Source organism: Erinaceus europaeus, chromosome 1 (assembly GCF_950295315.1).
Source record: "Erinaceus europaeus chromosome 1, mEriEur2.1, whole genome shotgun sequence".
NCBI lineage: Eukaryota > Metazoa > Chordata > Mammalia > Eulipotyphla > Erinaceidae > Erinaceus > Erinaceus europaeus.
The window spans coordinates 182,524,608-182,549,591 of NC_080162.1; the positions used below are offsets into that span (position 1 = coordinate 182,524,608).

The 24,984-nt window shown below is 35.6% G+C and overlaps 1 protein-coding gene across 11 annotated transcripts in view; it reads left to right on the top strand.

The window, feature by feature from the left end:
- The window catches only part of EYA1 (EYA transcriptional coactivator and phosphatase 1), a 375,709-nt gene that overhangs the window by 187,895 nt on the left and 162,830 nt on the right, over positions 1-24,984 (top strand). For all 11 annotated transcript variants that reach the window (XM_060200325.1, XM_060200354.1, XM_060200313.1 and 8 more), the window contains 2 exons: positions 84-133; positions 1,775-1,902. In XM_060200325.1, the coding sequence (XP_060056308.1) occupies positions 84-133; positions 1,775-1,902 (178 nt within the window). The remainder of the gene's footprint in view (positions 1-83; positions 134-1,774; positions 1,903-24,984) is intronic.

The following is a 24,984-nucleotide window of genomic DNA, read 5'->3' on the forward strand; positions in this document are numbered from 1 at the left end:
AGCCATGTGCTCTGTATAATTAAGAACTGACACTGAAGCAGAGTAACAACAGATTCTAATTTTTTTTTAACCCCTGATCACAGGTGCAAACATCTCAAACCAGTTCAGATGTTACTGTTTCCTCAAGTTGCAGGTAAGGATATTGTTGATATTTGACATTTTTGAAGATTACCTTTCTGTGACCCATATCTATTTTTGTCTAGTGTTTCTTAATTATTTCTATGAATAGTAACAGCCTGAGTTGGAAATTACTTAATTTGTGTGTGTGTGTGTGTGTGTGTGCTTGTAAAAAAATTTTAAGTATGTAGAAAAGGAATAGGAGCCAGGGCTTTAAAATGACTATAGGCTGTAGTTTCTGGAGTTGAGAAAACTGTGAGCATGTAATAAGAATTAGTATAGGAAAAAAAAAAAAAAAAAAAACCTCTTAATTTTAAGACATTTTTCACTTTGAATTCAGAATATTTGGGAAAATAGAAACCCACTTTTGAAGTAAAAAGGTTCATGTTAAGCTATTTTGAAAACTAATACTTACAGTCAATTTAAGTGCAGCCTCCAAATTAAAGTGACTGTAGCTTTTATTGACTTGGTGGGGTGAGGAACAGCCTCAGGTTCATAGATGTAACATTACTCCCCAGTCCCCCTTTTCTCCCCAGAAAAATACAGAAAGTTTAAAGTTAAAAAGGTCTTAAATTTTCAAAAATGTGATTGTCAGGAGCTAGAATAGTATCTAGGTTGCTCAGTCATTTTAAAATCTCTCTTCGTTATAGAATATTGAACATATATGGACAGATTTGAAATTGTAAACATTAATATTGACGTATATTTTTCAGAGAACACTGTGTTTAAACTTTTAATAGAGCTTTAACCTTTTTATGTAACTAAGCACAATGCTGTGTATTTGAAGTAGAACTTTTGAGGGGATTTTACTCTTTTTTTCATATGATTGGACACAAAGTTTTTTTTTTTTTTTTTTTTTTTTTTTTTTTTTATCATTGAAGTAGACTTGTTCTTATTCCCCCCTAAGTGACAACTGAGGTATTGAGAGTGCTAAAGCTCCTAGGGACTGACTTGTATGTTGGCCTTATCCCTTTTCAATTGGGCAAGCTGTATGTAATCCACAAAGCAAACAAGTGAGCTGACATCATAATGTTTTAATGCTGCATTTGTTTCAAGGGAAACAGAGGAACAATTAAGCAGTTTGCCAGAGTAAACACATGCATCAGGACTATCTCATTCCCTGTCACTAGACTATAGGCTTCAAGTGTTTTATTTGGTTTTCAGACCCATTAAAATACAATTGGGTGGTAAATTATAAGGGAGTGTCCAATGTTAATTTATTAGGTGAAGCATATTCCACAGAAAAAGTGATTTCTTTTTCTGCTGTCCCTCTTTATAAATCTATTTTTATTTTGGAAACGAATGCCTTTCTTTAATATGAAAAGAAAGCAAGACTGCATTTTTTTTCTTTGACAATTAAGATAGGTGTAGTTGTCTCCCTGATCTTGTGCTTTGATGAGCTGTAAACAAGGAGAAGAAAAGAGACTTAGAATTCCATGTGAAAGTGGCTGAATGAGTAAGGCAAATGACATCTTTGAATAGTACGTGTTATGAAAGAATGAATTAAAATGTAAGATGAACTAGTTTGAGTCTAAGAATCGGCACAATAGGACTTTTATGTGAATGTGTTTCAAAGAAGGTGTCAAGTCGTTAGCGCATTAAATAGTGGTGTTATGAATTTGGTACATCTGTCAAACGGAAGACTTCTTGTCTTTAGGTCTATGGACATGCAGGATCTAACCAGCCCGCATAGCCGTCTGAGTGGTAGTAGTGAATCCCCCAGTGGTCCCAAACTCGAGAACTCTCATATAAATAGTAATTCCATGACTCCCAATGGCACCGAAGGTGAGTGTCTGCTTTCTCACTGTTTGCTTTGCACCTTGTTTCTTCATCAGTATATGCTGCATTATTAGGTGGCTGTGATTTCACTTGTCAGATCCATAAAACTACTATTCTGTTCTGTTTCCTCTTTAGGTAATTTGATTTATGAATCAACAATATTCACCATTAGTTAGGAGCTACATATTATTAGGCTACCTTTACACAGACTGGTTTTATTTTCAATAGATGCATATATACATACACACACTTGTATACATATGTGGTACATAGCACTTTAAACTTATGAGTGAGTTGTAGCTCCTTTTTGATCATTCTCCACAGAGCAGTATCAGTTTACATTGTTTTACTATATGAGCTATGAACATTTAAAGTTATTTCCTTCACTCTATTTTCCCACTGTGGCCAGATAGAACTAAATTTATTTAAATATACCATTGAACCAGATTGTTTCTAGGTGTCAGTGAAATAATTTGCATACTTAATGTTACAACTTTGTTCATTAAACAGAATAATTAAGAAACCTTATAACTTATTGAGAGATAGTGTTATTTAGAAGAAAATTAAAACTTATTTATTTAAAGTTATAAAGTATAGCTTGAACATAGTGCTAATAAAGTTATTTGTATAAGTAATACATATAAATATTTATGTTTTATGTAAGTAGGAATATCTATTCTATCCATATATACTTAAAACTAAGCTTATAAATAAACATGGCTATATGCATTTAACTGTTACACACATTCATTCAGGTGTAAACATATTAAAACATGTTTACATATGGTAGGATATGTTTCATACTGTGCATTTCTACTTTAGTGTATGGAAAAAAAATCACTTATTTGAAGATGACATTTTTCATGTTTAGTCTTTATTAAGCTGTAGGACTTTGATGAACTTAGCTTAAGTTTCACTGGAAGTCCAACTAATTATGTTAGAATTCCTTCTATAAACAAAACTGGAACCATCATTTCCCATTCACTGTAGTGATCGTTTTATCAAGGTTCTCAAAAATAAAAACAATGCCATAAAATTGTTTAGTGAAGACTTCAAACTAGTAATGTTATGAAATGTATAATAGAAAAGTACAAACTCAGTTCTTTCTTATATATTTTAATTTTTGTACTGAAAGTGATTATTTTTACCTGCAAATGGTCTTTTTTATAATAACCTTTATTGAGTAAATATGTTTATTGTTATTATGATGAATGATCACTGTCAAAAGTAGAAATGGTGCTATCTAGTAAAAATTAATCTCTGAATGACGTACATCCTGAAACTCTTCCCATTTCAGAAACAGTCAAAAAGAAATTTAAATTACTTATAGCAAATCGTTTCTTGTATGTAAGTAATTTTTTTAAAAAACATATAAAAGCTGTCCTTATTTTTCTTTCCTGGAGAATTTAGGTGTGGGTACACACATCACTGCTACACACTGTAGACTGGGGGTACAGCCACACAGACCACTTCAGATCCCAAGTGACGGGCTATATGCCAGCATCAGTGTACAGGGCAGCCATTGAGGTAACATTTGGGGGTCCATGAGTGCAAACCCTGAACAATTAATTATCCTCATCACTCTAAAGTCTAAACAAAATACTCATTTATAACATAGAGAAAATGAGGTTTTGTTTAATCAGTTTATACCAGTGCAGATTGGTAGGGTTAATGATAAAAATAATTTCCTTCTCTGTGACAGAATGAAAAAAGGCAAGGTGTTTTTATTTTGTCATCATTTTATTAGCAAATTGTCTCCTACAAAACAGAACAACACAGTAATGAAACGCTGTATATGTTGGGAACTGTCCCCTGAGTGACTTTTTTGTGAGCTTAAGTTTTAAGATTTTGTATGTAGTGGTAATGTTTCTGAATAGTTATAGTTGACTTGGCATCATGTTTATATTTAGGATTATATACTTTATAAGATTTTTACATGACTTAATTAAAACTACTTGTGACTTTTACTAACTGATGTCATGTACTAAAATTTTAGTATAGAAAAATAATTAAATGCCATTTTCATACTAAAAGATTTAAGTACCTTTTATCTTGGGAATTCAGTTTTTGGCCTATCTTAATAATAATTTCTAGAAATTCTTTATGGGTATATTTTATAAGGATTATGGCAGTTAGAAAGTGAAATTAGAAGGTGTAGTATAAATTATCCAACTAATAATAGAATTTTAGTGGATCTACTGAATCATTCAGTTATATTTTAATGTTTAACTTTAAGATAAGGATCTGTAGGAGAGAAAAAAAAAGTTTTCTCTCCCCTATAGCCTCCAACATTCTTCATGACATTGTTGTATGCCTTTTCCCATGCAAACAGTATCAAAAAGTTCTAGGTTCTTATGAATTTGTGAATTAATTTATTAAGTTTCTTATGCATTCTATAATTTATCTTCTTCATTCTTTTTAGTCTCCACTGAGGAGTTAAGCTTAAATTAGTAAAATTCAGAATGTCTGGCCAGTTTCCGTGGAATATAATCATTTAGATTTTTCTGTACCTTCTTTGAAATCTTACATGTTTTGAAACTAGCAGTGTTTCCTAATGAGGTGAAGAAATGAAAACAAAGAAACTTATTAAAATGCTAAAGTGTTTAAATTATCATTCACTTTCCCTAACTCCGTAACAAATAGTTCTAGCTGTATGTGCTATGATTTATATTTAAGTATCTTCACTGCAATCCTGTTGAAATTAGTTTCCTCAATTAAGTCAACAGAACCTCCCCTTAGTTTACACAGTTGTTGACATTCCCTGCGTTTATATAGGTTGTCTTCTCTCAAAGCCATTTTTTTTTACTTCCTGCCACCACTTGTCCCTATAATGAGGCTAAGAAAACATGAAAATCTCCATTATCAAAAATCATAACTTCATCTGAAGAACAAACAAGGGAATGGAATGGAGAGGCAAGGAATATTAAGTTTCTTCTTAAGTCTGCTGCCAAATTATCATAAGACTCAATGTTTGTAGGTTCTGTACTCCCAGGCTAGTGCCTATTTTCATGGTTCATCTAAGGGATAAGAAAAAGACACTGAGCTACAGCCTCAAATACTGTACTTTTTTATTTCCTACATGAAATGTTCCTCTATCATAATATGTTTGAATGTTTCATGTTTCAGTAGTTCCAACAGTTCATATTTTTGCAGCCTCTATGAATCACTATTCTTAGTCGGTTTTACTATTGATTTTCTTTTTTTCATAATTCTTTGAAAGATAAAACATACATAGGCAAACACATAAAAATAGGATAATGTTTGACTTAATCTGAGAAAAGCACTATTAGAAGTGCTGTGATTCCAAATGTGTTAATAAACTAGTAGCAGTTAAACAAAACCTTAACCTCCTAGATGTGCCAATGGATGGTTATGAAAACGCTGATTGTGGCTTCTCTTTTACCCATTTCTCTGAAGTGTTTTGGATAGTTAGTTCCCTAGAACAGGATGAAATAGAAATTTCTTATTAGAGAACTTTTAAAGAAACAGACTCTGTATGTATGGTGATGTTTCTGATACAAAAGCACCAAGCCTGAGGATCTCTTGTGTCTGGGTAGGTGGTAAAGTCTCTACATTGATAGAGGCTGCGTGTTGATGTTTGTACGAGAAGTAGTCAAAAAAACATATCTTCAGAAAGACTGAGGACTGTAGCAGTAAAGAGGAATTTTTTATTTGGGTTAAGGCTTTGTTTGCAAAGCAGTGATTCTTTCCATCTTTATTGTCTCTGGGTGTCAGTGTCTTAAATCCATGGGGTCTTGAGATTGGCCAATTCATATATTGTTAGTCTAAGTGTTTATTTTTGGTTTTGTGGGATGTTAGAGAGGGAAAAAAAAATGGTGTAAGCAAAACTAGAAACTCTAGGAGTTTTGTCAATTATACATTTAGATTCAGATTCAAAAAGTTTAAATTTGTCTTAAAGTTGAATTTGTCTGCATGTAACATAAAATGATATGTAGTTGGAATCTTCGCTGTAAATAGAGATTCAGAAACTCTGCTGGAAGTGCAAATAGTAATTGTGAATTGGCATATCAGATTTCCAAAACAATAACAGCTACAGTCTTGAATTTGATGACTAATTTTCTGCATTTAAAAGTGTATTAAAATGTGTATGGCCTATTTTAGGCAGACAGGTTAATTCAGTTTTTAAAATTGTATTATTAAAAGTTATTTTAAAGTTCCCTCATTTCTATAAAGTTTACACACAAATAAATTACCTGAGTTTATCTTTGTCACCATAATTTTAGTTTAGTAAATTAGTTATATTCAGCTATAGTATTTTTAAGAACACATATATATGAGAAATATGTGAACTGCAGTGAATTATATAAAATTATAGCTTGAAACATTTAAAGGCTATATATACGTATATATCAAATATTCTGTCAGTAGAAACAATGTAATCTAATTGTATTGTTATTTACATTCGGCATATAATTTTGTTTCTGGAAGACTAAGGCATGTGAATTAAGAGTTTCTAAATGACATTTAGAGAGTTGGTAGTCACAAAATTGTTCTAATAAATTGTTCTTTATTGAAAGCCATGAAAGAATGGCCTAAACTATATCTAATATTTGTTTATAATATGTCTAGATCATTTTCACATGGCTTTTGCTAATTAACAGTGATAATGGTTAATGTTTATGAATAACTTTAGTCTTATGCTGATCTTTGCTTTGTTTCATTCATGATCAGAACATTCTTCAGATTACTAACGTAACAGTTAAAAGAGGCTAGATTACAATCCCAGGTCTACCTTTTCCTGGCTGCATCAGATCAGATGAATTCCCTTCTGTGTAGTCATTGCCTCATCTATAAAATGTGAATAATAGAAATATTTGCATCAAACTTTCTGTGGGAATGACAGGTAATACTTACAGCATACTTGGCTCTCATGAAGTGTTTTGTCTTCTTAGCTTCTCAACTATATGTAGTTAATGGCCATGCCTGTAGTACTATTATTACTTGATACAATAAAAAGGGGATATTAGAAAATTGTATATTAAATTTCAAGGCACATAATTTGTATTTTTACCACTGGCATCTGACATGGTATTGGAATCAGAATCTCTCCGAATCCGTAGTCTAGGTTATAAAAGCACTTGATTATTCTGTGTAGGGACATATGCAATGCAGAGGGCTGCACTGTGGTGCGCCCAGTTGAGGGAGGGCACATGTTACCAAGCTCAGGGACTTGGGTTCAAACCCTAGCTTCATCCCCACCTGCAAGGTAGAAGCTCTCTCAGTGGTAAAGCAGAGCTGTAGGTGTCTTCCCCTACCTTCAGTCCTTTCTCTCCCCACTTCCTTCTCAATTTATTTCTGTCCTATCAAATAAAAAGAAAGAATGAAAGAAACAGAAGGAAGGATGGGAAGGTGGAAGAAAATAAGGAAGATAGAGGTGATGCCCATGACCCCTGCCCAGGTTTTTTCCTAACACTTTTTAAACAGTGATGTTTTCACAACCATACTGGTACCTCCATGACTAGGGAACTCCCATCGCTAGCAGACAACAAAGCCATAAAAAGACTAATAGCGGAGGCTTTGGTGACAAAAAGACTCTTTATTATAAGGATGGCTCCCCAGGGTAGACTCTGGTTTTATGTTCTTGTGTGTGAGTATGTGAGATTTCTTCCTGGTGCTGCCCATGCACAGCATATTGCAGCAATAGGTTAACTTCTAGGGGATTGCCTCTTAGAGTTTTCAAAGCTTTATCCTTAATTATAATTCCATCAGCCGTCTGTCTATGTTAAGCTTCTGTGGGATCAAACAGAATTGGGTAGTCATCTCCGCTTCTCATTATAATAGTCATTATTACATGCACATTTGGATTTGAGCAGTGTTACTGTGAAATTTAAAAAAAAAACAAAAAACAAAAAAACGATTGCAGTTTTAACTACTGCTCAGGGTGTTTCCCACCTCAGAAAACAATTTAAGTGGATGATAAATTTGGTCATATTCTCTTGACTTTTCAGAAACCATTTATAGAGCCAACAAAATAGCTAACTTGGCTTGTATGCTGCTTTGGCCATGTGCCAAACCCAGGTCTGTCTGTCTCTCTCTCTCTCTGTCTCTCTCTCGCCCTCAGTCTCTCTCTCTCTCTCTCCCCTCTCTCTCCTCTCTCTCTCTCTCTCCCCTCTCTCTCCTCTCTCTCTCTCCCCCCCTTCTCCTCCTCCTCCTTCTTTCTCCCTCTTTCCTTCTCAACCTGCCGACACCCATGTTCAGTGGAGAAGCAATTACAGAAGCCAGACCTTCTACCTTCTGTACCCCCATAATGACTCTGGGTCCATACTCCCAGAGGGATAAAGAAAAGGAAAGCTTTCATGGAAGGGATGGGATATGGAACTCTGGTGGTGGGAATTGTGTGGAATTGTACCCCTCTTATCCTATTGTCTTGTCGATATTCTTTATTTTATAAATAAATAACAATAAAAAAGATTATATTAACTTAGAAAAATACACACAGACTTAAGTAGTATTTACTGAACTCTCCATGAGAATAGCAGTGATCAAAACTGATGGTTGAGGGCCCAATGGATGGGCACCCAGTTAAGTGCACGTTACCATGCACAGGGATCTGGGTTCATGCCCCCGCTGTCCACCTGCAGAGGGGATGCTTCACAAGCGATGAAGTAAGTCTGCAGGTGTCTTTTTCTCTTTCCCTCTTTACCACTCCCCTCTCCTCTCCATTCTCTCTGTCCTATCCAATTAAAAAAAAAAAAGCAGAAGGAAAAAAGGGGGTAGGGAGAAGGCCACCAGGTACAGTAGACTTGCACCGCTGGCAGGGATTAATAACCCTGGTGATAGAGAAAAACAAAACAAACAAAAAATGTATTGATGGTTGGGAGCATGCTTGGTATGTTCTAGGAAAATGCAATATGCTCACTGTGATTGAAGGAAACAAAATGACATAGATTGTGAAAGGGAGGCGGAGGTGTAAAGGGGTGATGTGTATGGGACTTTGAAGGCTTTGTGAACATGTTCTAGTCTATTAGATATAGTGCACTAGCTTTCCTGGTAACAATAGGAACCCCGGTGCTTATTTGAAACAAGGCTCAGATTTTCAGTTTTCACTTGTTCCTATTCCCTAACACTTTAGAGAGCCACACTTTTGTAGTCTCTCTCTTGGATGGACTAAAGCTTTGAAACAAATAGAAATACATGTCCATAAGAACATCTCTTAGGAAGAATTTGTTTGCTTCCTTTATTAATTTTTTTAGATTGATCTTTATCATTCTGATTTCTACTTTAAGTAATTTCTAATTTCCTGTGATGCCTAAGAAGGTTTTGTGTGCAGTGTATAGTGGTATGATTCTGTGTCTAGTTGTGTTTGGAGTATATTCCAAGAATGATTTTTCATCTCTTAGGTTCCAAGAATGCAGTGATATGTAACAAACACATGAGGATATGTAACTATCACAGAATTTCCATTTTTACTTTCAGAGGAGGAATTGTTATGTAGCTTTCCTCAATGACTGCTAAATATTGCCTTAACTAAAAGAGAACATAAGTTTTCAAAGGCTAATATGGGACTCACGTTAAGTTTTAGAATTCAAAATTGTTTATAACTAAAAGCTTATTATGATCATGTTTATCGTTATTTCCTAGTTTGGTAGATTTTTTTTTTTTCAGTTTTATTTCATGCTTCTAAAATCCCACTATACCAGGAAAGGTAGATAAGTTCTACCAAATGCAATCCAAGGTAGTATGTTTATACACTCCCTATAGTATAAATTGGAAACATTTTTCTTAAATAAAATGAATAAGAATCTAAAATGCATACCCAATTTATAATTACATCTATTACCAGTAAAGGCAATTTTAAATATTACTAATGCATTTTTTAGCAAAATAAGGTATATGAACTGAATTGTTGAATTCCTACTAGTTGTTTAAAACATTATTGTACCCTTCACATACACTTTTTTTTAATCCTCAAAAGGATACTTTAAGGTACCATTTATGCATCTCCTTGAAAAGAATTTAAATGGCCAGAATAATTATGTTTCCACAGTATACACCCCTCATTGAAGAGATTCAAAGGCATGCTAGGCTGGTTTCAAAGCCAACATTTTGTACCCTCTCAAACATGAACTCCCCATTATCCCTGTTTGATCACTTAGCCAAAAACGCTTACAGAAATAATTTATCAGCCTTAAATGTTTATTTGCCATTTCTTAGGGGGATGGGGGAGGATATTGATGTTAAGCTTATTTAAAATTATGAGCCAATGAAGGAAACACATGTGTATAATACCAGGGAAGAGTTTCTAGGTTCCTTTTTTTTTTTTTTAATGATTTTTACTTTGCTTTTCTGATTTGTTAATATGGGTAGAATATTCATTCATCATCTAGTAGAAACCTTGTTAGTGACTGAGTAGTCAGCAAGTACTTGTTGAATGAATGTCCCATATTTCTAAATAGATAATGCAGGTGGATGATAGAAGAGAAGAGGGGCTTAACTTTATTTACAAAGCATTAACAGATTCCATAAGTGTAATCCATTTCTCAGGTTTGTTTTTTCCCCACAGTAATCATTTCATTCAATTCACATAATTGTGGCTAAGGACAGTCTCTTTAAATAACATGTTCTTTCAGAATTGCTACTGGTATTTATTTGTCTGTAGTAACATATTTGCATTTCTCTTTTTTAAAAGATTTTATTTATTTATTAATGAGAAAGATAGGAGAGAGAGAAAAAACCAGACATCACTCTGGTACATGTGCTGCCCGGGATTGAACTCAGGACCTCATGCTTGAGAGTCTAATGTTTTAGCCACTGTACCACCTCCTGGACCACACATATTTGCATTTCAATTTACTGATTAACTGCTCCAGAATGGAAACTTCATCTGTTGGACTTCATATTTAGTAAAGGTAAAACAACTTCAGCATGGCCCAAGAATAACCCAATGATACAGAAATCATAATTCAAATATAAATGCTTAGGTTTAGTGTTTCTGAAAAATGGTAAGGATCCATGATTATTAGAAGTAAACTTTTTAAAGGTAGGGGAGAATATCAGGATATATATATATATATATATATATATATATATATATATATATTCATATTCTGTATTTAATTTTTAGCTAAAATTTGTCATTTTAAGAATTATCTTACAGTAACTGTATCTAGAAATTTATCATATACCGTTTACCAAGGAGAAGTTCATAGTGTAATGTAACTTAAGGGATCTTGACCAAATGAGCACTCTATTTTATGACATGATGTATTCTTGAGAGAAGTGACACTTAATCATAACTCATGTGATTGAAGGTGGAAGATGGCCTCAGCACTTAAACTGAATCTTGGAGGAGAGGTAGAAAAGCACTGAGTGTTAAGCCAGAGGTGGAGGGTGAGGGAGGACAACACAGGTTACTGAACTGCAGCAAAGCCATCTCTAACTCCTGGAATGTTTTTTTAAATATTTATTATTTATTCCCTTTTTTTGCCCTTGTTGTTTTATTGTTGTAGTTATGATTGATGTTGTTATTGTTGGATAGGACAGAGAGAAATGGAGAGAGGAGGGGAAGACGGGGAAAAGAAAGATAGACACCTGAGACCTGCTTCACCACTTGTGAAGCGACTCCTCTACAGGTGGGGAGCCAGGTGCTTGAACCAGGATCCTTATGCTGGTCCTTCCACTTTGTGCCACGTGCGCTTAACCACTGCGCTACTGCGTGACTCCCCTCCAGTGTTGTGTGTGTGGAGGTGGGAAAGCAAGGGAAATGCACATAGTTCACAGAGAGGGGCTGGGATAAGAACCAATGCAAATGGCAAAGGGGTGAGGAATTAGATTCAGTTCTGCAGGAACTGAGCTGCTCCAGGCTGTAAACGCAAGAGTGATGTGACTGAGTTTGTTTTAATAAATGATATTTTGAAGCTGTATTCAAAGGGTGATAGATAGCTCATGGGGGAAAGCTTCCAGGGAAATATATTGAGGGCATTTAAAAATTTGAAATCATGTGACTATTTTTGTAGCATAAATTCATGTCAGACACTTACCTTAAGGAAATTGAAAAGGGAATAGTGCTAACATTGTAATGAACAGAATTGCAATTTTTTTTTTTTTTGCCTCTAGGATTATCGCTAGGGCTCAGTGCCTGCACCAAATCCACTGATCCCAGAGGGCACTTTTTCTCCATTTTGTTGCTCTTGTCGCCATTGTTATTGTCATTTTTATTGTTGTCATTGTTGTCGGATAGGACAGAGAGAAATGGAGAGAGGAGGGGAAGACAGGGGGAAAGATAGACACCTGCAGACCTGCTTCACCGCCTGTGAAGTGACCCCCCCCTGCAGGTGGGGAGCCGGGGTCTTGAACCGGGATCCGTATGCCAGTCCTTGAGCTTCTGCCATGTGCGCTTAACCCACTGCGCTACCGCCCAGCCCCCCAGAATTGCATGAATTTTATAGCCAACCTAACAAGACTAACAACTGCAATTCAGCTACTTACCAATTGCAATATAACTTTTATAACTTAACATGTAGATTTAGAGAGAGAGAGAGAAGAGCAGGAGATTGATAGAGACCTTTTGAGCCAGTTACTCAACTTGGCCATGTTGAGAGATCCCTCATATTACATTTTAGCCATTGTGCTCCATTAGTAGGTAATTCCATAAGTGTAATCCATTTTTCAGTTTGTTTTTTTCTGGGTGTTCCTGTGAGTTGGAGAGGATGGGGAGGATCTGGGATGTGAGTTTGCTAGGTTGGTGTGATTGAGGTTCTGAGTCTGAGCCAGCTCATCTGCTTCTAATCTTCATACACTAGTTTACTTTACTGTCTACTAATTTGCAACATACACTGATACACTTTTCTTCAACATCCTGGTATTCTGGGACTTTCATGTTACTGTGATACTTGCTGGGGGTTTTGTTTGTTTGTTTTTGTTTGCTTTGAGTTCTCCCTCAGAAGAATGATCAAAGTTAACTCGGGAAAGTGTGTAACATTTCAGGGGTTTCATTAATAAAAGGTAATTGAAGATAGGTGAAATGACTTGTTGATAGTTTTTAAATATCTTTAAGGTGCAGTGTCCTTATCCTTAAAATGTAGTAATTTTTTAATATTTGTTTATTTATTCCCTTTTGTTGCCCTTGTTGTTTTATTGTTGTAATTATTATTGTTGTTGTTGGATAGGACAGAGAGAAATGGAGAGAGGAGGGGAAGACAGAGGGAGAGAGAAAGAAACACACCCGCAGACCTGCTTCACTGCTTGTGAAGCGACTCCCTTGCATGTGGGGAGCTGGGGGCTCGAACCAGGATCATTAGACCAGACCTTGTGTTTTGAACCGCCTGCGCTTAACCCTCTGCACTACTGCCTGACTCCCCAAAACATAGTGATTTTAATAAGTACCTCAAAATTGCCATGAGGAATAAATGAGACTGATGCTTGTAAAGTGATCAGCAATGTCTGGCATGTCATGGGTGGTCAACTCTTGTTACCTCTTTCCCTCGAAGATTCTACTTGGATGTTAATTTGCCTTAAGTTGACATTTTTTGTTGCTAGTGAATTCTTAAGTATGAAGTAATTTTTTCATATTGCATTGCCATATTTCCATTATTACAATGAACAACATTTTAAAGTCTCCTTTTGGAATAGAAATGAAGGCATCTGCTAAAAGTAGTCAGATAGCATGTTGAAATACATGAAAATAAGGCTTTTTAATGAGGAAAGTATGAGAAAGAAAATACAATAAAATGTTAATTGCACAATGCAGGTGATTCATTTTATTATGGCTGTTCACTGTATAATTCACTACCATTTTTGTATAAAATTATAAAATAGGGATAAAGCAAACATATTTAAGATATGTTTACACCCTAGAAAGGAAAGGTTTTTTTTTTCATCCTACAAAGAACCCTATCAAATTCTAGTAGAACTATAATGTAGCACTATCCCTGCCTTACAAACACACAAACTAGTTGGCAGACTTGAGACTTTCAAAAATTGGGCATAAACTAAATTGTAATAATGTCAGCTGAGTCATGAAGGTGCAGTTTTTAATCTGTGGCTTAGGGATCTCTAGGAGCTAGAGTTAGTGCTGAAAGTAAGGAAATACTTTGGGGGGGGCATTATGAAGGATGAAGAAATTATAAGTTATCACATATATTTAACTGTTTCACGTGAACATTCTGTTACATTTGGTAAAATACAAAGTTCCTTGTTGAAAATTTATAGTAGGCTTTTGTTATTATGTACTGTCTCAATTAACAGGTGACAAATAGGCTATCTATCATCTCTGTTCTGAAATATTTTGGTTTAGAGGGCTTCATTCTCAAGGAGGTTAGAAGCCACTGATAAAAACAAAAGTGTTTTCTGAGTTCAGGCGGGGGTGGGGGGGCCACATCTTCAGCTCCCTGAGGTCTGGCTAAGCTTCAAGAAAGAGATGGAATCTGAGCTAGGTGCTGGGAAATGGGTAGAATTTGAATAGGCTGATTAGAGATGGATTGCATTCTAAATGAGGAACCAATATGAACAAAGGTAGGATAGTTTGGGAGACTGAGGGGACCAGTTTAGCTGAAGAAGGAATTGATAGCAGATAAGGTTGGAAGGATCAACTAGAACCAAACAGTAGAGGACCCTGAACATTAGACTAAGGAATGTGGACTCCATCCATCCTGGAATTAGTAGAGAAGCCACTGAATTACTTGGAGCATAAGACTGATATGGTGAGAGTCTGATGACAGGGTAAAGATGCTCATCTTCTGGCAGTAATAGTCAAAGATAGATTGTTCCGGGGACATGTTATCAGGGTCCCTGAAAGGAGGAGGGGTGTCAGTGGAATGAGGTGGGAGAAGCCTCTCTCCTGCTCCTGAATCAGTTGACCTGTCTCCCACCTCATTCTGCCGACACCTTTCCTCCTTTCAGGGACCCTAATAACATGCCAGCCCCGGCAAGATTGGGTTGGGAAGAGAGGAGCAGGGCTTGAGAGATGTGCAGTGTTATGGAATATGGAGGCTCATGTGATTCACCCAGATTTCCTTCATATGTTAGGAACCTAATTTAGTATTACACGAATGTAAGTTGGAAAAGAAAAGGAAGGAAGTGTTGTAAAACACATTTCTAAAGATGCTCATTTAACATATTGTTTCTTTTACCAATAATAATAAGAACGAGAAAAGGTCAATTAATCTAGGCCTCTATGAAAGATATTATACAATATTATTCTAATATTCTACACTTCCTATAGATAACACTGTAAAATTTGTTTACATTCTTGTTGGCCACACATGTGCTTATTCAACCTTAGTCTGCCTCTGTTGATATAGTTTGGTTTGGTAAGGTTGTACAAAATGCGCTCTTTCGAAAAGCTGTTTTTCCATCCTCTATTAAGGGAAAAAAGGAAAAAAAATAACTTTAAATTTTGGAAGCATAATGATCACATTCCAGACTATAGAGCCAATCTAAGCATAAAGAGTCACCTCATTTTCCAAGTGGTAATTTACCAAGGGAAAGACACTTGGTTTATGAATATAAACAATTTTAGATACAGAAGAAATAGTTAAATGGCTACACAGATATGACTTAACTTACTAACTCAAATATATTATAAAATAGCATGTCATATAAAATAGATTTAGGAATATTAGTATTTTCACTCTACATTCTGATAATTTGATTATTTTTTACACATTCCTTTGTGCCAGCTTTTGAGCCATTTGAAACAATTTTGAAAATATAAAATTCCAACCCTTCAAGATAGCTCAGCGGGTACAGTGCCTGTTTTGCTATGAGGCAACCCAGTTTGAAGCTTGTCCCCCAGTGCTCTGTGGGAAATCTTTTTAAGTTTCTTTATTAGTTTCTTTTTAAGTTTCTTTATTTATTAATGTTTTATAGTAGATATTAAATATAATAGTTTGTACATGCATAACATTTCTCAGTTTTCCACATAACAATAATACAATCCCCACTAGGTCCTCTGTCATCCTTCTTGGACCTGTATTCTCCCCTTCCACCTACCCCAGAGTCTTTTACCTTGGTAAAATAAAAAATTGGTACAATACACCAATTTCAGTTCAGGTTCTACTTATATTTTCTCTTCTGATCTTCTTTTTCAACTTTTGCCTGAGAGTGACATCATCCCATATTTATCCTTTTGTTTCTGACTTATTTCACTTAACATGATTTCTTCAAGTTCCATACAAGATGGGCTGAAAATGGTGAAATCACTATTTTTAAATAGCTGAGTAGTATTCTGTTGTATATACCACAACCTGCTGTGGGAAATCTTGATGCTGTGATGTCTTTTCCTTTTCTGTGTGTGTCTCTCTCTGAAAAAGACTTTGTAGAGTGGTAAAGCCCTAGTAATAAGAATAGCAACAAAACTATCCACTTCCTCTTCTGTCCCATAGTTTGAGAAGTACTCATTAAGTTTGCAAGTGATAGCACCAATGAATCCAAACTATAAAAACCCATTACAGTGGTTATGCTTTTATTTTGTCTTAATAAATTTATATTTATTGACTGTATAGTATAATAATGTGCTGTACAGTTTTAAAGGATTATTCTAAGGTATATTTACAATGATATATCTGCCTTTGGATAGTGATATCCATGAATTATTATTAAATCTGTGTATTTTACCTGCTTCTCATTCAGACAGACAGTCCAATAATGACATCAGTTCATCCTAATGTATCTTTTCAGATGAGTACTTTATTCAAAATATTAGCCATATGCCCTATAAATGAGTGTCTTTATAAAAACCTGTGCATTAAGTTAACATTAATTTGGAGGAACAAAACATTACCTTGTTTGAATATATAGAATGTTTTGATTGCCTTATGCCATATGCCTAGTAGTATGAAGTCAACTGTAATCTGCTTTTTAAAATCAGTTTTTCATTTTTAGCTTTACCTCCTTCCTTAATGAATGTTGTGTCATATATCTTCTGTGTGTCACATATCGTGCTAATTTTTGGAAGGAATATAACAAATATAATAAAATATATGTTCTAAAGGAGGTTCAAATTGAGATTTTTGTAACCCAAAGTAAAAAGATTACCCCAAGTCTGGAAATGAGGTTAATATCTGAGCACAAAGATACTAAAAGATACTAAAAATATTGTGATTGTACTTTGGTAGGTAATTTGACAGTAGATATATCTATATAAGTAATGGGTTCTTTTATTTGTAAATCAGGATAGTAGCATCACATAGAAACATTGGGAGAATTTGATATGAGCATATATTTTGTACTAATATTGGTAAGTTACTAATTGCTATGTAAATATAAAAATATATAGAATGAATTCAGATATATAAGTATATATGGAGGGAGTAGAGAAGTAAAGGTGGGAAAAATGGTCTGGTGTTCAAGTACAGACATAACTAAGAAGTGATAACATAATTCAGAAGAAAAATAGAAAATACTGAAGAACTCACAAGCATGTATGACTTGTTCACAATGAAGCTGTAGACACATAAATATCAGTGCTGAATGGTAGTACACCTGCTTAAGTGCCCATATTACAGTGTCCAAAGACCCAGGTTCACGCCCTTGATCATCCCACCTGCAGGGGATAGCTTCATGAGTGGTGAAGCAGGTCTGCAAGTGTTCCTGTCTCTATCCTTCTCTAACTCTTCCTCCTCTCTCAATTTCGCTGTCTCTATCCAATAATAAATAAAATTTTTAAAAGATACAAATGCAAACATAAATATTTCAGAGTGGAGAAACAGAATAATGTTTATGCAAAAGACTCTCATGCCTGAGGCTCCAAGCTCCCAGGTTCAATGCCTAACACCACCATAATAAGCCAGAGATGAGCAGTGCTCTGACATTTCTCCCTGTGTCTTTCTCTCTATATATCTTTCTTATAAAAATAAAATATAAAACTAAACTTCTCTCCTTAGAGATTAGAGGTTGGAAAGATTAATTTGGCAATTTTTATAAGAGGAAATATGTAAGCTAATAAGTGTAGTGGCTGTGAAATTAAAACAGAAGTGATGTGAAAGATATGAGTGGGTGAAATTATAGACTTGGCATTAAGGTACTAGGAATGAGGTGTTGTGGGCCAGGCGGTGGTGCACCTGGTTGAGCACACATCTTACAGTGTGCAGTGACCCAGGTTTGAGCCTGCAGGGGAAAAGCTTCACAAGTGGTTAAGCAGGGCTACAGGTGTCTCTCTGTCTCTGTCCCTGCCTGTCTCCCTCTTACCTCTCAATTTCTGCCTGTCTCTATCTGGTAAATAAAGAAAAAGAATAATAAAGGAATGAGGTGCTGAAAGAAATTGGTATAGCTTGGTGTGGGTGCACCTAGTTGAGGGAATAAGTTACTATGCACAGAGACCTGGGTTCGAACACTGGGTCCCCACATGCAGGGGGAACAGTGTCATAGGTGGTAAAGCAGTGCTGCATGTTTCTTCTTTCTTTCTCTCCCACTCTGTCTCTACTTCAGTCTCTCTGTTTCCTTTCAATTTTTGTCTATCAAATAAAATTCAATAAAATAAAAAAGAAATTATTAGAAAGGAAACTTTTTTTTCTTGGTTTTGTTTTTATTTACTGAGCTCTGCTCAGCTCTGGCTGATGGCACTGGGGACTGAACCTGGGACTTTGAAGCCTCAGGCATGAGAGTCTCTTTGCATAACCATTATGCTATCTACCCCTCACCCAGAAAGGAGACTTTTAGGTGACTTGAATTTAGGAGTTTTCTGCATGTAGGCTATTTTTTTTTTTAATTTATTTATTTTCCGTTTTGTTGCCCTTGTTGTCTTTTTATTGTTGTTGTAGTGATTGATGTTGTCCTTGTTGGATAGAACAGAGAGAAATGGAGAGAGGAAGGGAAGACAGAGATGGGGAGAGAAAGACACCTGTAGACCTGCTTCATCCATTGCCTGTGAAGTGACTCCCCTGCAGGTGGGGAGCCTGAGGCTGGAACCCAGATCCTTCTGTTGGTCCTTGCGCTCTGCGCCACCTGCGCTTAACCCGCTGTGCTACGGCCCAACTCCCGTGTAGGCTATTTTTAAAATTGTGCCAGGGGAAGAAAGGACTGTCAAAAGGAATTAGGTAAAATAGAGGTGGAATGATAGAATCATAGGGTATTTAAAGGTCATGTTGTATTGATTAATGAAAGAAGGACTAAAGAAAAGTACTTGATAAGGAATTTAAGACAAATGTCCAGGAGATACGGTGATGAAAACCAGGAGAAAAGTATCAAAATGGAAAAAAAAAATAGGGTAGATTATCTTTTTTTTTATTTTCTCAGGTTGAGAGAAATATTTTCTTGAGGTAAAAAATGTTTGATACCTGGGGGGTCGGGAGGTATTGCAGCGGGTTAAGGACACATGGAGCAAAGTGCAAGGGCCAGCTTAAGAATCCTGGTTCAAGCCCTGGCTCCCCACCTGCGGGGGGGGGGTCACTTCACAACTGGTGAAGCAGGTCTGCAGATGTCTATCTTTCTCTTCCTCTCCTCTCTCGATTTTTCTCTGTCTTATCCAACGACAGCAATAACAACAACGATAAACAAGGGCAACAAAAGGGGAAAACAATAGCTGCCTCCAGGAGCAGTGGATTCATAGTGCAGGCACAGAGCCCCAGCGATAACCCTAAAGGCAAAGAAAAAGAGAAAAATATATATATATTATATATATAAATATATACATTTATATATATATATTTTTAATATATATATATATATATATATATATATATTTGATACCTAGAGGTCAAATTACTGGATAACATTGCTGCAAAGGAGGCTATGAAAATGGCACTATGAATAATGGTGTAAATATTAACCCGCTTAAAGGAAAGAAAATCTTTCTGATTCATCACTGGGAAACTGGAAAATTTGCAGAAAATAATTGGAATATTTAATGTAACTTTGTTCTTTAGAAAATATTTGATAAAGGATATATGCTAAAGATTAAAGATAGGGTTTAGGAACCTGTTGGGAAAAGGTTTAGGAACCTGTTAGGAAACCTGTTTAGGAACCTGTTAGGAAAAGTTGCAAAAGACACAGTAAACAAGAGAGAGAGAGAGAGAGCAAGAGAACAGGAGGAGAAGAGTTGTCAAACAATACAGTGGCTCACTAAAAAATATATTCGAGCAGGGGAGATAGCATAATGGTCACGCAAACAGTCTCTCAAGCCTGAGGCTCCAAATTCTCAGGTTCAATCTCGTATACCATGAGTCAGAGATGAACAGTACTCTGGTTAAAAAAAAGAAAGAAAGAAAAAAGTCTATTTCAGTGAACTTGCTTAGCATGTGAATTGCCATCTCCTCTCTCATGCTCAGCTATTCAGAACAGCAAGAGATCACTAGTCTGGGGGCCAGCTGGTGGTGCACCTGATTTAGTGCAGGTTACACTCACAAGGATCCAAGTTTGAGCCCCCAATTCCCACCTACAAGGGGAAAGCTTTGCAAGTGGTGAAACAGTGTTGCAAAAAATAGGGAGAAACTCTTTCTCTCTCCATATTACTCCCTTTCCTCTCAATTTCTGGCTGTTTCTATCCAATAAATAAATAACAATAATAAGAAAAAGAGTTACTAGTTCTGGGATTAGATACTGAAAAAAAAAATAAGATGTTGGGAGAGATGACACAATAGAGGATTCTGGGGTGGGAGCTCTGGGTTTATGGAGTTTGGATTGAAAAGATATTTTAATTAACATTGAAAACAAGTCTGGTGGAAGTTAGCAAATATAAAAGGTAATCATTTTGGAGGTAATATATTTTTAGACAATGCCATAGCTGAGCCATTTCATACACAAAGTGGAATGAAGATACATCTCATTGAGAGGAGTTGAAGGAATCATAAATAGTATAGGCATGTTGAACTGAGGCTTTGAAGTCCTTAAATTTTATAGTTGGAAACAAAATGAAAAGAAAGACCAAGAAGTTTCCAAGCAAAAACAAGTTGTACTATTACTGTTGAAAAAGTTTTGAAATGAGCTTTAGTATGGCTTGGGGAAGATATTTCTTCTCACCCAGCCTGTTATAGAGAATTATAACTAATCACATAGACTGAAAATGTGTCTCTTCTGATCAGCGCCCATAATCTTCCTGACAATTGTATTACTGAAAGGCCCATATGTCAACATGTACACCATCCTCTTCCTGCTGACTTGCTTCTTTAGAAAGTGTATATGCTGATTGTAATGACCAAGGCATAAGCTTCTCTTAATATAATCATGATTTAGTCCTGCCTTCTTGAGCTATACCTGCACTACCTTGATTTGATATTGGCTGTCCTGAGACACCAGCCTCATGGCTGATCTTAGATGAGCACTTAAGTTTAACTTCTTCTATGTTGACTTTTCAAAGATTTAAGTTTTACTTTAATATGTACTTTATAATTGATTGTCCTTTAAGGAGCACTAACTTTTCAAAAGAAAAAAAACACTATATTAATGAAATGAATATAAAAGTATGGCATCTGGACTTTGCATACTGCTAAGTGATTTACAAGAATTTAGCCTTTTTATCCTATTTTAACATATATATATAATGTTTAATATTGTTTCCAGTAACAGATAAATACACTAAGGCATAGAGCAGTTAGCAGGTTTTCTAGCCTCCTACTGTTAATAGGCAAATTAGACTGAAGTTGAGTTGACATTTCCAAAGATGGTGCTTTCAACTCTCTTTATCCATTATTGCTCCCTGGGAATGATCTCTACAAGGAAGGCATTTAGTGTTGCAGAAATAAGAGTACTATTACTCATGATAATGAGATAGTTCCAGCTCTGACTTGATGCCATGTATTTTGTGAACATTTTAATGAATCCTTAAGGTAGTTCTATATATAATGTAGTTATCATTATTATTATTTTTGTACAACACAGTTAATTGCCAGAGAGTTCAGGTAACTTTTTTAAAGTTTAATGTGATGTATCTAGATTTTGTACCACCTCTGGAGGGTAGGAGAATGTGGCTATGGTATGGTGTGTGGCCAAGTGAAGAAGGGTGGTGGTCAAGGAAATTAAATGACAAAAGAGACTTTCTGGATAAAAGTAAAGGATGAGCATGAACTTAAGTTGTAATTGGGAGATTGGAGATTAAAAGTGATTAAAATAATAGGACTCATCAGTGGTGGCAAAAGTGTAAAACCTGCTGTTTTTTTATATTTAAGTTACTTAAAGAAAAGTGTGATGGGGATCAAGTCTTAACAATTATTTGTATATTTATATATATATTGTTAGATAGGTGGCTTAGATGGCACAGTTCTCAATAGTAAAAATATCTTAAAATTCAGACTTGAAAAAAAATCAGTGCATGGTATTTTATATTCAATCGGTTGTAACATGTAGTGTGTTTACAAATATAATAGCACTAGGGAGGATAGTTATTCTTGTCTTTTTAGCTTCTTATCTTTTTAACTGTTGCTTGTATGTTTGGCAACAAAAAAACCAGACGTGGCCTTTGTTCATTTGCTGTTCATTCAGGACCTATTTTGTATCACAGTAAGTCACCAGTTTCCTTAGTATCAGTTCCCTGGTGATCAAGGTATTCCATTACAGTACCTGATAAAATCATGAGTATCCTGATGGCTACTTTATGTACATCCTCTTCTCTGCAACAGAGAACCTTTTAAAAAATTGGATTCATTAGGAAAAGGGTGTCTTTATTCCTTAGTGTATAGATGGGTACATCTGAACAATGGCAAAAAAGCAATTTACTTGGAACCTAAAAGGAAAAGTATCTTCTTCCTTTCCTTTCTATTCTTTTTGCCCATTTTAAATGGCATTTCAAGTATAATTGAATGTGTCTCTTGGGAGTAAAAGCTACATTCAAGTAAAATAATCATATGGAGATAGCTGGGATTTTGTGGGTATAGGTTAGGAGTGGTTTTGGAATAGTTAAGCTTTCACAGAGTGAAATAATGTCTATAGCATTATAGGCCTTAGAGTTCATAAAGACTTTAAAGTAATCTAGGCTAATATCCCATGCAATGGAAAATTTTATTCTTTACCTTGTTTCTTAGATGATGGTGGATGGAGTTTACACTTGAGATTTTTCAATGAGTTTTTCAACCTGGACAGATTTGAGAAAAACAAAGGCTGTTTCTTACTGTATTCACAGAATGTGGCACTGTGCCTCAGTTACCCTGCTCTGTTAGAGTACCTCTAATTACTGAGAAGTGTCTCTTATTGCCATTTCTTCATGTCTTAGAGTCAAAACATTCAAATTAAAGCCTACTGGGGCCATGTGGTGATGCAACCAGTAAAGTGCACACATTATCCTAGTCCCTGTTTGGAGGGGAGAATTTGCATGAATGGTGGAGCTGTAGAGATCTCTCTACTCTCTTCTCTCTTTCCATCTTTCTGTCTTTCACTTCTGTCAAAAGACAAAGGAAAAAGGTCACTGGGAACAGTGGGGTTTGTGCATGCACCAAGCCCCAGTGATACTACTCGTGGCAAAATAAATAATAAAATCTTATAGTTGCCACTTACTATGTACCTGGGTGAATTTTTAGCCTTTCTGGTTTCAAGTGTTTTGCATATGAAATCAGAAGATATACCTAACTAGGGAGTTTGGGAGTTGCTCTGGAATCTACTTGCAAAGTTGTTTACTTATGTGTATAAAGAGTGTGATCTATACTAGGTATTTTATTTGACCTAATTCTTTCCTTGGACCTACTTCTAGTCTTTTGCTCTCAGCCTGTGGCTTTTGAATCTTGCTCCAGTAAATCTTTACTCTAGTAAAAAGTGAAAGAGAACTATATTGCTCTTTATGACAGGGCTTTATTTTATGTGAGTTCTTTTTAAAGAAAGTAAGACAGAGGTAGACAGCTGATTCAGAAATCTAAAAGGGCAGACTGTCATACCTGAGTCTCCAAAATCCAAGGTTCAATCCCCCGAACCACCGTAAGGCAGAGTTGAGCAATGTTCTGGTTATAAAAAAAAAAAAAAAAAAAAAAATCTAAGAGAGCTATGGACTAGCAGTGGCCTACATGCTCTCATTCCCAGTGTCGCAGCTAATGGTTATGAAGAGCTAAGACCATGAGGTTGTCTGCAGGTGTGAAGAGAGAAGGGCAGCAAGGCAGGCTTATGTCAGGCTTTGACAGAATCAACTAAAGATTTTTAACCACAAACAACTGGTGGAAAATGAAAACTCAAGTTTCACTATTGTTTGGTCTACAATAAAGCTATTAGTTGAAGTGATTTCTGTTCAATTCATGTGGTTTTTTTTCCCAACTTTGTTTAGAAATAGTCTAAATACTTAACTATTTGAAAGTAAATATCTGCTAAAACTTTTTTAATTGCCACCAGGGTTATCAGTGGGATGTAGTACCTGCATGATGAATCCACTGCTCCTGGTGGTCATCATTTCCTTTGTTTTTTTCTTTATTTGATAGGATAGACAGAATTTGAGAGGAGAGAGGGAGATAGAGAGAGGAAGAGAAAGTGACAATTGGAAAACTGCTTCACTGTTGAAGAATTCTGCACACGAGGACCTGGGCCTGAACCTGGGTCCTTGCTTATGGTGATGTGTGCTGTAAGCCAGGTGTACTACCACCTGGCCCCTCTACTACAGCTGTGTGTAATGCCTACCTGAAGTCTCTTTGTTAGGTGTTGGTAAAATATTTCAGTGCTCAAGAGGATTTATGTCTTTCTCCTAGTGTTTTTAAGAGACTGGCAAAAGTTGATAGAAGAAAAACCACCATTTTTCCTCATCATCCTTTCCCATTTCAGAAGATATTTGCCTTTTGAGAGAAGCCTGTATAAATATTAGGGCATTTATTTTGGAAAAGATACTACTGATTTTTAGTGATTATCTAAAATATGACTGTACTCTTTATGAAAAAATTATTAATGGAGTTGAATGTCTTCCACAAACTTGGCTAGGAAAATTCTGAGGATGATGACAATTCTAAAGAACACAATAAAGCTTTCATTTCAGAAAAAAAAAAATCTAAAATTGGGGTGGGGGATGAATGTTCTGCAATGGTCTGGATTTACTGTTCAAAAGTGCAGTGATTCTTCATCATATCGCTGGAGTAGATTGTTTTGATGCAACTAAAAAGTTTCACAGCTCAAAGGGACTTTCCCAAGAATCACCTAGTTTTTCACAGATTAACTACCTGAATTATTTTAATGATGTCCTTGTAACTATTTTGAATGTTACTTTTTTTTCTCTACCATGGATTTATCAGG